Source organism: Acartia tonsa, chromosome 8, assembly GCF_053477335.1.
Source record: "Acartia tonsa isolate MP-2025a chromosome 8, ASM5347733v1, whole genome shotgun sequence".
Classification (NCBI taxonomy): domain Eukaryota; kingdom Metazoa; phylum Arthropoda; class Copepoda; order Calanoida; family Acartiidae; genus Acartia; species Acartia tonsa.
The window spans coordinates 10,317,494-10,335,573 of NC_137267.1; the positions used below are offsets into that span (position 1 = coordinate 10,317,494).

Below are 18,080 nucleotides of genomic sequence, written 5' to 3' on the forward strand. Positions count from 1 at the left end.
ATATTAACCCCTTAGCTGATGATAACGTGAACAGTCTTAAATAATTTATTTTAAAAATATTTTTTTATATTCATTTGGGGTTTATGGTTTTTAGTGTCGTTTTTTATGATTGTAATAAGTTTATTTGTATTCATGTGATATTAATGAAATTTTATTTAGAGACTACCAATTACTTTAACTAGCTATGTTTAAAATGTCATCGATCTACATTGAAAGGCCAACGAATTAACGACACTGAAAGACAATCAACATTTTTTATTTAATAGTATAAAAAAAGACTTTTTTAAATGTAGTACCTACGGACAAAGTTTGCATAATTAAAGGGATTTAAACATAAAAATGGATCATGAAGCATAAAAGAACTGCGATTCTCATTTGTCTAAAGAATCTACACAAAAAATTTCAGACTCCTTTCTTTATTTTTAGTGGTTTATTTTTGCACGAAAAGTTAATGTAAATTTTGTTACAGGAAAAAAATAATTGATCCGAAATTTAAACCTACTAAATGAAAACTAGCATAAATCCTGCCCTGTGGGTCTGCCCCCAACCCCTTACCACTTACAAATAAATGAGGTCCATATTAGCAACCTAACTATACAACATGTTCTACCTTGTAAATATTTCAATGAATGAGGGATCTTTTATTTTTTCAGTACAGCTTTGCAACCGATAAATATAATGGATATAGAATAACGTTTTTCACTTCGTTTTTAAGTTTTTAACTCTTGTATTTTTATTTTAATATCTGCGGACAGCTGTCTATAATACGATGTGATAAATAACTATTCCAGTATGGCTTCCAAACCAATTTATATCCGCTGGATAAGAACCTGTTCTAAGCCATACTGAAAAAGTCATGTATAGCATTGTATTACAGACATTTCCCACGATTACTAAAATAAAAATCCTAAAGAATAATGTCAGTTTTTTTTAGCACAGGCCTTAGGCAGGGAGGAAGGGAGGGGACAATGGGCAATTAATTCAATTTTATAGTTGTGACACTGTAAGGTTGAAAAACCAGATAATTCCAGATAAAACGAGTATTTCTGATAGTGCAACTTTTATTGGAATTTTTTTCATTTTTTAATTAATTTTAATTCAAAATGCACCATCCCCCAAACGCTACTTTACTAAAAGCCTCTGATTATCAAGATAAAGAACTTGGTAGCAATTCATTTACTAAAGAATATTAGTTTTAGAATTTAGCGTAGAAAAATAGCATAAAACCATCTTCAGATTTTAATGATGAAAACGGTCTAAAAGGATTTTAGAACCTTTATGCATCTTCCCTAAAATGTAGAACTTAATCGGATCGGTAACCAAATTCTTAAGCTATATATGAACAAAGCTTACTACTTTTTATTGGATATTAGCGCAGATTACTATATGTGTATCAGCATATTATAAATGGACGTACGGATTCTATGGTTTCTAAATCGTAATAAATAATAAACAAGAATCAGTTAAAACAATTGTATTAAAAATTATTAAAATAACAACAAATTCTACTTAAATAATACATATATAAATATAAAACAATTGAATTAAAAATGATTTATGGGTATAGTCCCATTCATGGCAACGCCCCTTAAGTGGCGATTCGTCGTATTTTCAAAATTGCTTGGGGCTAGAAATAGGAGAAAAGCTACTGTGAAAATACAAAGAAACTCCCCTTAAGGGGTGTTGTCACGAAAGGGGCTACCCTGATTTAATTACAACAAAATAATAAATAAAAATAAAATCCATTAGATTAACTTTTTAAAATCTAAAAAATTTGTCAGTTTAAAATTTAAAGTGCTTGTATACGACGTACCTACACAGTTATATACACTAGGTATAAACAAATTAACTTGATTAAAAATGTTTATGAATAAAAAAGGTTGCAGAATAGAATGTCTCAAGGATATTTTTAGTTTTGTATTTAGATTTATGGTTCTAATTCTTAATTATATTTGGTCTAGTTACAAAAAATTTACTTTTTATTGATAAAGTCTTAATAAAACATATTTTGGAAAGTATCAGATAAAACAAATGGATATAATAAAATAAACTTATAAATGGCCCCCTTTTAAATAAAATTAAACAAGGATGACAACATCCATAAAAGCGAAGCTCTGAAATGGAAGGACAAACGAACATTAACACTTGTAGATTGTCAGAACTGAATTAGCAGAATATTAATGCATCAGTACAAACAATATTGTAAGTAAATTTGTTGCAAAACTGCATAAATAGATAATACTGTTTAAGGACATACTTAAATTTTTAGGACTTGTTTATAGACATGAAACATTTTTATGTTAATTCATTGATATATTATAAAGAATTAATTTTTAATTAGTTTTGATTGATAAAATCAAAACATGTAACTTTACTGTATACTAGCATACAATATTTATGACGCAAGACACTCTAAAAGCTGAGTATTTTACCCACAAAGGAAAGAAACATCATGATTCAGTAAAATTTATTGAATCCATAGTAAAAAATAAACTTTAAAATCCTAATAAAAATCGACGTGGGCAATTGTTCTTATTTTTGGCTTTGCAGTATGATTCTACAGGTGTCACAGTATGTTTTTTATATACCTTTCAAAAATAGTTTAAAAACAGTTTAATTTTCCATTTTAATATCCGTGGACAGCTTTCTATAATACAATGCAATAAATAACTATTCCAGTATGACTTCCAAACCAATTTATATCCGCTGAATAAGAACCGGTTCTAAGCCATACTGAAAAATCATGTTTAGCTTCATATTACAGTCAAATTTCCACATTTTCCCACAATTACTAAAATAAAAATCATAAATAATATGTCAGTTTTTATATCACAGGCCTTTATCACAAAACTGGTTTTAATCTTATAATTTTCCATTTTAGTATCCGCAGACAGCTGTCTATAATACAATGCAATAAATAACTAGTCCAGTATGGCTTCAAACTGATTTATATCCGATGGATTAGAACTGGCTCTAAGCAATACTGAAAAATCATGTTTATCTTCGTATTACAGTCAAATTTCCACAATTATTAAAATAAAAATCATAAAATTAATGTTAATTTTTTACCACAGGCCTTAGGCACATCAGGGCCCACAAAAATGGTTTTATTTGTATATTTTTTCATTATAAATAACTGTGGAAAGCTGTCTATAATACAATGCAATAAATATATATTCCAGTATAGCTTCAAACCGATTTATATAAGATGGATTAGAACTGGCTCTAAGCAATACTGAAAAATCATGTTTAGTTTTGTTTTACAGTCAAATTTCCAATTATTAAAATAGAAATCATAAAATAATGTTTAATTTTTTAGCATTGGTCTCAGGCACCTCAGGGCAAACAAAACTGGTTTCATTTGTATATTTTTTTATTCTAAATAACTGTGGAAAGCTGTCTATAATACAATGCGATAAATACCTATTCCAGTATGGCTTCCAAACCGATTTATATCCGCTGGATTAGAACCGGCTCTATGCAATACTGAAAAATAATGTTTAACTTGGTATTACAGTCAAATTTCCACAATTATTAAAATAAAAATCATAAAATTAATGCTAATTTTTTTACCACGGGCCTTAGACACCTCAGGGCCCACAAAACTGGTTTTATTTGTATATGTTTTCATTCTAAATAACCGTGGAAAGCTGTCTATAATATGAGGCGATAAATTGATTAATTTAAGCATGTTAGAGTTGTCCTATAATTTTCAAACTATGGATTTCCAGCCCAAAAGTTGTTGATCAACAGTGCAGTTACTCTTTAATTTATTTGCCTTGTGGCTTTTCTTGGATGTAATTAAATATCTAGGTTTACAATTCAAATATTATGCTTATTTTATTCTAAAATCTTTTAATCATTTTTAGTCTTTTAAAATCGCTAGGATTTGTAGTTGAACTTAAAAAAAGAGCGAATTATGAGATTTCCATTTTATTATTGTTATTATCATAAACCGGTTTCAAGATATCCAAGAAACCATAGAATTTCTTCTGCTACAACCATTTGACCTTCCCTGGTACACTGGAGAGAGTACCTCTCTCCCCCTTCTGGCGATTCCAGCTTCCGTGTCGCTGGGGCCCCCCCAAATTCTACACAGTGCCTAGGATGAGAGACTTTCCCTTTTCAGATGGAATCTTTTGGGTCCTCCACAACTTTACATATATGATCAAGGGATAGGATAGCCTAGCTGGCCTGGGTCCTTGCCAAAGAAGCTGGCCCCAACGTCATCAATTAAAATAAATTTCATCAAATAATATAAAGTTCTAATGCTGAGTCTTCCCTCCCCCCCCCCCCCCCCGATGACCCCTTCGCCGCTCATTCCCCCCTCCGTCCGTACCCCATTCGACCCCATCCATAAAAACCGACAATTACTGTCAAAAGTATAATTTAAAGATGAATAAATAAACCCTTCTCTTACATCTACTTAATCAAACATAACCTAAACTGAGCATCATTTGTTGTCTAGATGCAATACAAATGGTATTTTTAAAAGTTTTCTTCAGTTTTGGTTTGTACTAAATTAGCTCTTATAATAATTTAAAGCTGGCAATATTATTCCTTTAATTATATTTTGTATGCATTAAGTAACAATAAATGTTTATAACGGACCTATTAATGATTATAAAGTACCATCACTTTCTATATTTTATTCTATATTTCTATAATTTTAATATTTTCAACAAATTTTAAAATTGTTATGAAAATTATAACACGCCTCTAATAACAATCAAAACAATAATAAAAAATAGAAATCAGCTGATGTGATGAACATTGAAGATTGAATTTATTTAAAAAGTAGCAAAAAAACTAATTTTGTTACAAAAAAAAGAAGCAAATACGTTTTATAGAAATTATGTATTGTTTTTAAGATTTTTAATATTTTTTTTAAGCATTAAAAATAGTTATTTTAAAAAAAGTTGTTAATTTTATTACGATCAACTCTTCCTATTTCATTGACGTCACAGGGTGTCGCACTTTTCAAAAGAGATACAAAAAAGGGACAAAATAGGCGGTCTCATAGAATAGCCCTAAAACCAGCAAAGGACCTTTGTGAAGCTAACCTAAAATATAGAATCCAATCGATTCAGTAGTTATTGAGATCTTAAGCTTCAGACAAAACAAAACTTTACTACTTTATATAGTTCTCAATTCTAGGAACACTTGACGCAGTGGGGGCAGGAGTAGGTTTACAATTCACTTTAAATTTTAATTTTAAAAAAGGAAAAGGAAAGATAATATTTTTTTTCATGGGTGGGGATATTTTTATTAGAGGCGATTTCTCCTGGGGAGGTGGAGATACCCTTTCCCACAAAAGTTATTAATCTTCCCTGGACCTATAAGAAGCTTCGTTTAAAATGGTAAACCATATCGGTTCATCAGTTCACTACAGACAAAAAAAAAGCTTATTGCTTTATAAAATAGGATAACCAGTTGAAATAGAGCGGATAATTACAGAATTATTGTTTTTGCAGGTATGTCACTTCCGCGGAATTGATCGCACACCACTGAGAGAGTTAAGAAAAAAATATTGGCCGTCCAATAGCTATTGAAAGTTATAAAAATTGTCTTAACTAAAATCTTAAAGACTTTACCAAATTTATTTAGAAACTAGTTTTTTAATGCGTGAAAAAAGTAATATGAAAAAAAGCTTTGTAATGTAAAAAATAACCTCTTACTTGTCATTTTGCAAGATACGAAAAGAAATATATTTTTTTTAAACGAATACAAATGACAAAAATCTTTAAATAATAAAACTATTTATTTCAATCAATCAATCAAAAGTATTTTTGAAAACTTAATTTTCATTTCAAAACTATAAAAAGTGCAGAAGAAAACTGCCTTATTGTAGAAAGATTACGTTTTCCAAAAAAACTTGTTTAAAAAACTTCCATTGTAAGGGTCGTAAAAGTTGTAAAAAATGTTGGCGAACGACTCTCTCAGAGTTCAGGGCTGCAAAACTTCAAAAAAAACTTAAACATCAAAATCTGACATTTAAAAAAAAAATACAACCTACAAAGTAAAATATGCAAAAATAAATTTAAGATGCCTAGTATAAATACACACTACTTATAGAGTTGCTGAATTATCAAAAAATGCGCAAAAAATTATTTTCAAAATCCGCAAACGTTTATGGCAATCAATGTTTTGCAACCCTGTTCCAAACAGTTTTTCTGACTTTGAACTTGAAGTGGGTTAAAAAATGCAGTCAGAGTGCTTTTGGGTGGCTGTTAGTTAGAATAAGCATTCAGAAAAAGTGTAATAGATAGTCAGAAATCTTATTATCATACCGTCCGTCTGTCAGTCTGTCTGTCTGTCTGTCTGTCTGTCTGTCTATCTGTCTGTCTGTCTGTCTGTCTGTCTGTCAGTCTGTCTGTCTGTCTGTCTGTCTGTCTGTCTGTCTGTCTGTCTGTCTGTCTGTCTGTCTGTCTGTCTGTCTGTCTGTCTGTCTGTCTGTCTGTCTGTCTGTAAAGTCTCTGCTGCTTTATGTAATTAACTTCTGCAATTTCATGGAAAGACTCCCCTAATCAATAAGCATTACTATTGTTATATTTCGAATTTATGTGCTTCGCTACTTATGTTGTCATCCTTGTCTTATAACTCTTCTAAAATATATTTTTGGTCTGAGGTGGATTCTTAAAAAAATTTTGCCCCACTAATCGCTTAGTGGGGCAAAATTGTTTTCGTGAAAAATCCACCAAAATCTAAAAAAAATAAAGAAAATCATAAAAGGGTTATTGACATAAGATTTTATTTAATTTTTGTAGATTTTTTATGTGATTTTTTTGTTAACTTGTCCCTGCCTTTAAATGGGTGGTAAAATGCAATAGGTTGCAGTAGATAACAAGCTTTATAGCTTAGTCAAAACAGTTCATTTAAATAATGTCCAATAAATAATATAATTATTATTTTCCATAGATTACTAGTATTGATTCATAGGGTGGTAGGGGACATTAACTTGTTTATTACACTAGTAACGTTTTTTTATTTGTTGACTTAACAACCTCGGGGACTTTTATTGAATTTTAGCTGGTAGGTTTATTTAGTTGAGTGTCCACACATTTCATCTACTAATTGTAATCTAAGGAAGGGTAATTTTGTGTATCATCATTGGGGATATACTTCAATTTATCGGCCTTGTCTTATCCCTTTAGATCCCTGATAAATTCAAGTAGCTGATTTTTAATTGGTGAGCAAAATCAAAATTAAGAATCATAATAAGCTATTATAAGCTATTTCACATAAGTAAGCCAAAAAATAAATCTTAAATGTTAAATTTAAAGATAACTTTTGATTTTTTAGAGGTAGGGGGGAGGTTTATATCTTAGGTGGAGATTGTCCACAACCCAACCCCAATAAGATTTTAATTGAAAAGATCTGTTATATTTAACTGGCAGAAAAGATGTATGCAAAATAGTTTTCCTTCAAATGAAATATCTCTCCGCTTTGTTTGAATTGCATTTAAGGCGCATTTTATGGACTTGCAACATAAATACATAAATAATGCATGCAGTTTTTGTATGCGCGTAGCAAAATTTTCATCATTTTAAACTCATCACATGCTCTTCTTTGTAATAGAGGTTGCAGTTTTGAAATCCCTCTCTTCTTATATTTGAGAGAAAAGAATTGAAATAAGGGGGTGGTTAGTTATTTGTAATATTACTCTAGGTTAGGTTATATTAAATAACTGGGTAGCCCCGCACGGTTAGGCACTGCAGGTTTTGGGACATCAGCAGGAGAAACGATCATAAAATTAATAAATTTAAAGTATTGTATAAAAAAACACGCAATTTTCAAGTAAAAGCAAAGGTTCCTAAACAAATACACAGCGTAAAAAATGCCTTTTATAAAAGGCGTGATGCTGTCTATAAAATTATGTATGTACGTACGTACATGTGTTTTATAAGGATGCAACATCAGGTCATGAACAAAAGATCAAGGAATTTGTGTCCTATAATATAAAGTATTAGGGTTATTTTGTCTGTAGGTAATTTTAGTAATCGTTGGTTCGAATGGGTTGTACTTTATAAATGTTTTTGGATGGTTTTACGCTATTTTCCTGATATCCCTTGCCCACCGGGAGAGTAAAATTTTAAAAGAATTAATTTATAACTGTTTTTATAAGCCAGCGAATTAAAGAGAACTTTGGTTACCATTATTTTACAGTCTAATCACCACTCCATCCCCGATTATTACAATGGTCATAATGTATTAAAGTTTACTGTTCTCTTTTAACAAAAATAAATTGCTGGATTGTTGTTGCTTCGCTATATATGATTCAAATTTACCTTGTATTTTTATGATTAAAGATTATTACATAACATAAACAAATATCGTTTATAGCAACACATAATGTTCTCAAATTGTAAAAAAAAAAAACCAAGGATGACAACATCCATATGTTTATCTTAAAAAATACTATTTTTTGTAAACTGTAAAAATTTTGGATCGGGATCTAAAGGGAAAAGACAAGGATTGATAAATTGATTTACACACCCAATAATGATGCACAATATTACCCCTTATATAGGTTTCAATTATTGGTTGAAACGTGAGGACACTGAACTTAATGAACCAACCAAACAAAATGCATTAAAAGTCCTAGAAGTTGTTAGACCAACCAAATAAGAAAACGCTATTGAAAAATTTTGGGAACTAGTGTAATAAATAGCCCACCCTCCTTGCATATATGGCATTTCATAAAATTGGTCTTTGCTGATATGCCGAATTAGGTAAATTGGTGGTTATTTACATACTAATTATTACATTAAACATTAAAATCCTAAAACTAACTAAACAACGTTAATATAACTGTAGAAAAGCTATGTTTAAAAAATTGAAGAAAATATGGGGGGAGGGGGACTTTTTTACATTTACGAGATTCACAACCTTAGCTGTAAATTTTGCCATTTAAAGCAATCATTTTAAAATAATGACAATTCTAGTTTTAACAGTCTTTCAACACCTTTTATTTGTTGTTTATATCAATTTGAGTTGTTTATTATGTATAAATATGCCTGAAGCCCATCCTATCTCCTATATTAATAGGATGTTTGTTAGTCAAGTAAGATCTTGTGAACTTCTTGAACTATACTTTCAGCGAAGTTAGAAATTGTTAGTTTGAAAAAATTGTTATTCAATTTATAATCTACTTTCAAAAAATTTCTACTTTTAATTCTTAAAATATTTATTCTACCCCTAAATGGAAAAGAAAATATTTTCCATTATGGCTTCGAAACCAATTAGATCCGCTGGATTAGAACCAGTTGTCAGCCATACTGAAAAATTATGTATATCATCGTATTATAGACATTTATCAGTTTTGTAAGTTATCGGCCCCTTGGGACTAGAAAAACTGATTTTTATCTCATATTTCTTTTATTTTTATATCTGCGGAAAGCTGTCTATAAAACGATGCGAGAAATTACTATTACGAAATTAATGATTCATTTACAATACCTGCCCAAATATTTACTTTAAGCCATTAAAAACAGTTGTAACTTGTTATTGCTACACTACTTATGGATATAATTGACCGTATAGGAATGTTTTCGAGAAAATGAATTTAAAATTTGGCCGTATGCCAAGTACTAAATTGTTTACTAAAACTTCAAAAAGAAAGGGTTTACGAAGAGATTGAGAGATAGGGAAACGAAAAATAAAACAGTTTTGAACAACATAAAATTAATTTACATTAAGATATTTTTCGGCAATTTTCTTTTGGGAGAATGAAAATTACTGCCTTATTTGCTATAAACTTAGCATTGTTATATAATCCTTAGATACATAAAAACTTAAAATAACATTTTGTTCGGGATTTAATATTCCATGAAGTTTCGTTGAATCTTACGTGTTAATCAAATCCAAGATTATAGAATATTTTACTTTTAAACATACAATAAAATATATTTCAATTTAACCATTAAAACAATTTAAAACTATATATTTTGAATTTTTAAACATTTAAAATCAAAACGCCATTAAATAAATTTCTTAAAGTAGCTTTATAAAAAAGTATTTAACGCCATTACATCTCAAAGAGCAACGGTTATGAGAAGCGTAGTTCATTACTCTTTTTGTATAAATTTCCAATTCACCATGTAATCTAGAACATCGAGTTGAAGATCTTATAATCAAGGGTTGGTAGTCTAATAATGTTTATATTATGAGGGAGAGGGAATTTTCAATTTTATTTTTGAAAAAATGAATAAACTTTAAAAAAAATGGAGTGGGGGTCATTTTTCTGGGGTGTTTCTTTGTAAAAAAGGAACCATATCTGTTCATTGGATAGCTAGATCCTTTAGTACAGACAAAACAGACATATACAAGATAGGCATACTGTTACTTTTATATAAGGATAAACAGACGCAACTCACTATCATTATCATTTAACAGTTAAACTTAAAGATAAAAGTTAAAAAATCAAGGGGTTACTAATCAGGGAAATAAAGGGATAATGTAATGGCTGATAAATTAATGAAAATCCCAAATGATGATACAAAAATTTAACCCTTTTGTAGATTACAATTAGTGTATGAAACGTTTGAACACTCAACTTTATGAACCAACCAATCAAAATTCAATAAAAATCCCAAAAGTTGCTAATCCATCGAATAAGAAAACGTAAAAATAAAACTTTGGGGACTAGTGTAAGCAACCTCCCTTCCCGGTTACTATTGAACCCGCCCCAAGTAAGGAAATGATAAATATTATAAAACCGCGTCGCTGTCAAAACGCGCAATTAAACAAACAGGGATAGATTCTTTCAAGAAAAAAATATTCCAACTTTAGTTAGTATTAAGTTGTACATAAACTCTCAAACAATTAGAATTGAGAAGGCTTGAATAAAGCGAAATATATTTTCTACAAAGAAGTGTGTTCTTACTGTGTAGTTAGATCTAGCAACGCGTTTTTTAAGTTTTTAAGCAAATCTTTTCTTTTTCATGAGGATATCTGAGGTAGTTTTTGAAAGCATAGCAACTCTTAAATTAATAAACATGGGATAATTTGCTTTCTCGTATTCATTCGAATCCGGTGGATAGGAACCGGTTCTCATCCATACTAAAAAAATTATGTGTATCATCGTATTATAAACGGCTTTCTACGAATATAGAAATGTACAATCATAAGATTAAAACCATTTTTTTAGCCGGTGCCTTCGGCACTTCGGGGCTAAAAAAACTAATTTTTAATCTCATAATTGTACTTTCTATATCCGCGGAAAGCCGTTTATAATACGATGCAAGAAATAACTATTCTTTTATTAACTAGAAAACTTATAGTTATTTTTTATGAAAAATATTCCCTTTGTCTGCAAACTGGTAGTACTTTTAAATTGTTTATTTTTTAAATTTAATGTTTCAGGTCTACTTGCAATTATGTTATTTCATTTTAAATTATGAAAACGTTTTATGCAGCCATCTAAAAATATAAGCTTTGGTTTTATAAATAAAATTTTTTTTTTTAAATATCCTATTATACAAAAGCTTTTGCTTTTATTGAACTAATTGAGGTTTTCATTTCTGGAAGCCTCACAAGGTCGTGGGATGGTTTTAGGCTATTTTATGTTAGATTTAGGTCGAAGGTTGGCTTAGGACAGTTTCTTTTGATTTCTAAGCTCCATAAACGCTAGGGATGCAGCCACTAGTTTATCAAAATATTTGCTTTAATATATTTTTCTCGCATTCATTCGAATCCGGAGAATAGGAACCGGTTCTCATCCATACGAAAAAATTATGTCTAGCATCGTATTATCCCAGCTTTCTACGAATATAAAAAATGTACAATCATAAGATTAAAACCAGTTATTTTAGGCCGTGCCTTCGGCACCTCGGGGCTAAAAAACTGGTTTTAATCTTATAATTATACATTCTATATCCGAGGAAAGCCGTTTATAATACGATGCGAGAAATAACTATTCCAGTAACAAATATTGAAATTAAGGGCGAAACCACTAGTAACACCAAAAATTAATAACTTTGTGTTTTTTTTCAGAGCGGTTCATCAACGGATCACTGCAAGGATTCCCCTGGGGAGGTCCCAACGGTTGTCCTAGAAGGAGGGGAAGACAGACATACACAAGATTCCAAACTTTAGGAAATTATTTTCTAAATTAAATCCTTTCTTATTATTTCCAAAATTATAAACAGCGGTTTTAGATTCTATTATTAAAGCTCTTTATAGTGCCTATAAAAAAGGGGATAAATTTGAAGACTTTTGACTGAAATGTCCCGAATGACGTCATATTAGATAATTCATTACTTTAATATGACGTCATTCGGGATACTTTGTGAAAAGTTTTTAAATTTAAACCCCTTTTTTATAGTCACTATAAAGAGCCTCTCAATTATTTATAGATAAATTTATATATCAAAGATTTGTTGTACATCATGTAAAATGTCTTGGCGTATTTTAAATCGATAAAATGTATAGTTTTGTGATGAGTAAATTGAATAATTTGAAAATAATATACTGTTTAGAGCTTGAAAAAGAGTTCCATTTTAACCATTATCTTACAAGAAGGTAAAAATACATTTTTTATTCATTTAAAATTATAAAAATATTGGCAAAAATAATATATTTGAGCACGTTAAATATAAAACGTTTTCCTTCAGATTTTCACGCAGTCAGAAGTTAATTAAGTTGGCTTAAGTTGCAATTGGGGGGAAATACAAAAATAAAAATTATAATAATCGAGTATTATTATTTGGATGTTGCACCAAATTTTCATGTACTCTGATAAAGTGATGCTTGCAGCTGGCTAAATTAACGATACCCCTAATCCAACCCCTATAACCGCATCCCATCCACTTCTACGATCTTACCAATAAATAAGGCCCATATAAATATTTCCCTGTCAATATATCCATTTATATATTATATCCATTAACAAAATCATATTTATTCAGGCGACGAATTGAGATTGCTCATGCCCTGTGCCTGACAGAGCGACAGATCAAAATCTGGTTTCAAAACAGGTACAAACTTACATAGATCTATAGAGAAGCTACGCTCCTAGCCTATTAGACATCAAACAATTATATTACTTTCCAGTATGGCTTCGAAACCGATTAATAATTTGGATGAGAACCGGTTCTACGCCATACTTGTCGTATTAAAGACAATTTTCCACAAATATAAATAAAAATATAAACATGTTTTGTTAGCCCAGCCCTTATTATCCGCGGAAAGCTGTCTATAATACGATGCGACAAATAACCATTCTCGTCTTTTGTATGGCCTCAATGACCTCCAACGCAGTGGTCTCCTAACAGTGGGTCTGTCTGTTTGTCCCAATGTCTGTTTAAATATAGTGTATCTTATTTTCTCATCGGAATTTAGAGAAAAAAAAATTATGTCGTTTTTCACTGTAATAGAACTAAATCTGCCAAATTTTTATAATAGATAGTCATTTTCAATTTTAGACGAATGAAATTGAAGAAAGAATTGCGAGCGGTCAAGGAAATCAACGATCAGGAGCGTAAAAAACGTGACGACGGCCACGAAGAAAAAGGCGGGGGCGGCGGTAACATGGGCTACCCAACCGCCGACAAAGTGTATGGCGGAGGCGCAGATAAGATGTATGAAAAGGCGGATGAATCTCCGGTCGGCGGAGGCGGCGGGCACGGCGGCCACCATCCTGGCATGATGGGCATGCATGTTCAGCCCATGCACCAGCAGCAACAATAATAATGCTCACAAATTTACGTAAATTTAATAGCGCTCACAAATATTTCATAACAGACACCATAAAGCGCTCACAAATTTAGAGTGCAAGTTTTGTTAGATTGTTCAGAGCTCTAAATTTGTACAAAAAAGTACTTACAAATGTAAGTGTACACTTTGAAGCGCTCACAAATAACTGAGAAATTATCTGTGCAAAGTGAGCTAGACCGTTGTCGCTATCTCTTGTAAGGTGCAAAATTAAAATGGACGCCATCTTGAATTCTCAATTTCTCTCCCTCTCTCTCTATCTCTTACGATAATTAATAATGCAAGCTACTAGCTAAACCAGTTTTCATTATAGCATGTCTGCTGTTTATATATTATATTTAAAGTGTGTAAAAAATATTTTTTTTTTTCATTAGTCCCACCAAAATTTATGTATAAAATTACTTGTTGACACAAAAATGTTTATTTTGACAAAATTATGAGGTTAATTTTAAGAATTCATTTTTAGATTTTTTAATCATAAATTTTCTTCACATATCCTTTTACCCATGATAACTAATTTATGTTTAGCGACGTTTTTCCTATTTAGTAAAAATTATATTATAAATTGAATAAGAAATGGAGAAAAACCTTTATTATTGTTTATAAGAGAATGATATTTAATCAAGACTTTATAAGTCTTTTAAACGGATGTATTATTTAACAACTAAATGTTTATTAAATTGTGTTTTTGCACATAAAAAATCCGCAAGTTTGAAAGTACACTGTGCATATTATTTGCAAACATATGTTCTTCTTACAGAGTGGGGTTTGTGTTGATTACTCTTTGCTTAAGAGAGTTGTTCCTTTTGCAGTGCAGTGTATGTTTTTGGGTTGATAAAACTATTCAGGTTTAGAAAATTCTTCTTGAATTATGTTTGTGTTATGGCTAGACGTACTAACATTACTTTATCTATAATGTAGCTGTGCTAATATCCTATTATATAATGTAGTAAGCTTCTTTAAACCGATTCAGTTCTCCATTTTAAAGAAGCGTCTTATAGGTCCCTTGATGGTATTAAGCTATTTAATTCTAATATCTAAGTTTAGTTTTAGTCCATTTTCCTACTTTGCCTACTCTTTCAAATACAGAGCCCCTAGATGCCAGGGGCGCAGCCGCTAGCATAATTATACAGGAACAAATCTGAACATTTTTAACATGATATTTGAGCATATTTAAACTGTTGATTGAAAACAGTATTTTTCAGCATATATTAAACGCCCTAAAATGCATAAATCTCGATTACTTTTACCTCGTAGACCGAAAAAGTAAACAAGTTTAAATTTACTGGGGCAAAAGACCACTGAAATACTGCTGCTAAAAGTTTAATTAATAATTGAGTTCAAAAACCTCTTTTTTTTGTATATTTTAGTCAATAAACTCTTTTTAAAATATGTGCAAAACTGAGACAAATCCATTTGTACAGAATATGCACTGTACAAAATCTAAATATATAATTGCCTGTCATCATAAATCCTAATATATTTCATCCTTCCTTTGACACCCCACCCCCCTTAACATATTATATTTTTTGTCCGTTTGAAAATAAAATTACTTCTTGGTTGAGTTGTCTTTTTAAAAGATTTAAAAGTCGAATTCTTAAAATTGAAAATCCTCATATCAAACATAAAAACAAAATTTACAGATCTCCTTAAATTCTGTATCTCAAATTTGATAACACTAAAGCATAAAAATAAAAAAAAATAAAACTATAGAATTTTTAAGGCAAGTACTTAATTATTGATTTTTTTAAAAAAAGATGCAAAAATATTTTTAAATAAAAATACCAAACTAAGTCAACAAAATGAAATTTTGAAAAACGTGAAACTTATTCTGTATCCAAAATTATTATTATACGTAATTTCACTTATAATCAAATACTATGTAACTATGTATACGTAAAAAAACCACTCATTATTATTATATCTATTATTCGTAAATAAAATTCGTATTTTTGAAAATTTGATCTTATAATTTGATAATTATTGTAAAAAGGGATTTGCATGTAGATTTATGAATATTTTACAGATTTACAAAAGGACAAACGCAGGAGTGACAAACGTCGGAGAGGACAAATGTCGGAGTGGACACCTGACCTATTTTAAACCATATTTCAGGGTTTTTAAAAGCTTACCAAATATGGGGGCTTTATTTGTATATGTATATCTTAACCTAACCTAACCTGTATTGAAATAATGAATCAACTTAATATTTAAGACACTCCTTCGTTTGTCCACTACGACGTTTGTCACTTCTGCGTTTGTCCTGGAACCTTAACAAACAAATTTTATTGGTTTAACTACCTTCTAAATAGGTATTCCTATATACCACAAAGGTGAACCTAGCTTATAAGATTTATGTAAATCTATCTAATAATACTTCCACTGGGTCTATCTACAAAAAAAAATTAATAAAAAGATTTAACAAAGAATAGAAATATATTATGCAGTTTTTGAAGCAGCTTAAAGTGCCAATAAAAAAGGACGTCATACTGGCCTACCATTGGTCAATTAAAATGTATACATTTGAATTGTATGACGTCATTTTTTACAGGCACTATAAGCTGCTTCCAATTTTTGAAGACCCTGTGGGAAAAAAAATCCCTTTTTACTGAACACAAAAAAAATACTTTTGTCTTCCCTGACAAGACACAACCGAGCCTTAACACAGAAACCAATGTATCCACTTTTTATGGCGTTGCTACAAAAGACCAACTCTACAAAAGACCAACACCTACAAAAGACCAACACCTACATAAGCTTCAGACCTTCTAGGATTACGATTTTTTTAATGTTGGTCTTTTGTAGAGTTGGTCTTTTGTAGGTGTTGGTCCTACGTAGAGTTGGTCTTACGTAGAGTTGGTCTTTTGTAGGTTGGTCTTTTGTAGAGTTGGTTTTTTGTAGCAGCGCCCTTTTTATAAAGTTATTGGTCTTGAAAAATATTAAGATTTTTCTTTTGATTTTTGTTTTTCAATAAAATACTTACAAAAAAGATATACGTATATGTTAAACTTTATGTAAAATAAAATAGTAAATTGTGCCATTTCAATGGTCGAAAAGTAAATATTATAATTATGTTAAATAAAATGATCTAGCAATGAACAATTTTTGTTTATAAATTGAACTAGGGCGAAGTTAGGTATGTAAATGGGTAAAGTTAAAAGTTTTATTTAATTTTGTTATCTAAATTTTGTTTGCTCTTAATGTCATTTTATGACACCTATATAAGTTAACCATTTTGGGAATTAGTTTCTTTACACTTTTACTGGACCCCTTGAACATTAAATATTTAATTTTAGTTTAAATAATTGTTTAAAATTCAATAAGTTTTGAACATTTTTTGTAATTTTTCTTTATTGGTTCAAGAAATAATTCCTATTATATTTTTTTGAAGACTGACTTACATTTTTTAATTGAAACTGCAATTTAGGTATTAAAAACAGGTTTTTTTACATTTTCATGATTTTTAATAAAATCAAGCTCTAAAAAGTTGATGACAATTAAAAAAACAACCATGCTGAAGTTATCTTAAAAATGGATCATTTGAGCTCAACTAATTGGAGGCTACTTTTAACCCCTTATCTTTCTATGTCTTTACTAAGAGTCCAGTCTTTAAAATTATTTTCTTCTTTGTGACTTTTTTGTGAATATTTCTCAATTACAAATGTATATAGAGTGATAATTTTATAATTATGTAATAAATTTGATTTAAAACAAGATTTTAACATAAAAATTAAAATCTTGTGGTTGTGCTATATAAAAACAATAGGACCAAGTGCAGTTCACGGTAAAATTTTCCCGGTAATGATTATCTCCAAAAACCTATGAAGTTTAAAGACTGCTAGCTGCCAAACGGCTAAAGGGTAAGCGGCATATGAAGGCCTATAAATAATCTGGAATAGCCAAGATATATTGATGCACAGGAAAGCTTCACGGAAGAAAACACGCGTAAAATAAGTCTTTTCGCGCATTTATGTGCACTGCGAGATAAGTGTGCTTTATTAAGTAATGACTTTTCCAGACTTTTTGTACTTTTGTAGGTCTTCTTTTGTTAATTAAAAATTTTGTGCGAGCATAATCTATACGTTCCACCGTTTTGGCCTTTAGCAGCCTTTAAGATTATCGTTACCAGGAACATTTTACCGCGCACTGCACTTGATCCAAATGATGAGATCTTAACATGAAATTGACTGTATCCTACCATTATGAATTATTCATTAATATATATTAACTTCAATTTTTATGTGAAATGTAATTTTTGGAATTTTTCTGATAAGTAGCAACTATTTTTAAAACAAATAAAAAGATGAAAAAATGATCTAAAATTGTACAATTTAAAAAAAAATTCAAACTACTTTTTTCACTAACTG

General features: G+C 30.1%; 1 protein-coding gene across 4 annotated transcripts in view; it reads left to right on the plus strand.

Annotated features, from left to right (window-relative positions):
* LOC145325971 (uncharacterized) overlaps positions 1-15,459 on the plus strand; it is a 130,882-nt gene extending 115,423 nt beyond the window's left edge. For all 4 annotated transcript variants that reach the window (XM_080169002.1, XM_080169003.1, XM_080169004.1 and 1 more), the window contains exons 8-11: positions 11,995-12,091; positions 12,475-12,522; positions 12,909-12,977; positions 13,425-15,459. In XM_080169002.1, the coding sequence (XP_080025128.1) occupies positions 11,995-12,091; positions 12,475-12,522; positions 12,909-12,977; positions 13,425-13,689 (479 nt within the window). In that variant the 3' untranslated portion in view covers positions 13,690-15,459. The remainder of the gene's footprint in view (positions 1-11,994; positions 12,092-12,474; positions 12,523-12,908; positions 12,978-13,424) is intronic.
* The last annotated feature ends 2,621 nt before the right edge of the window (positions 15,460-18,080 follow it).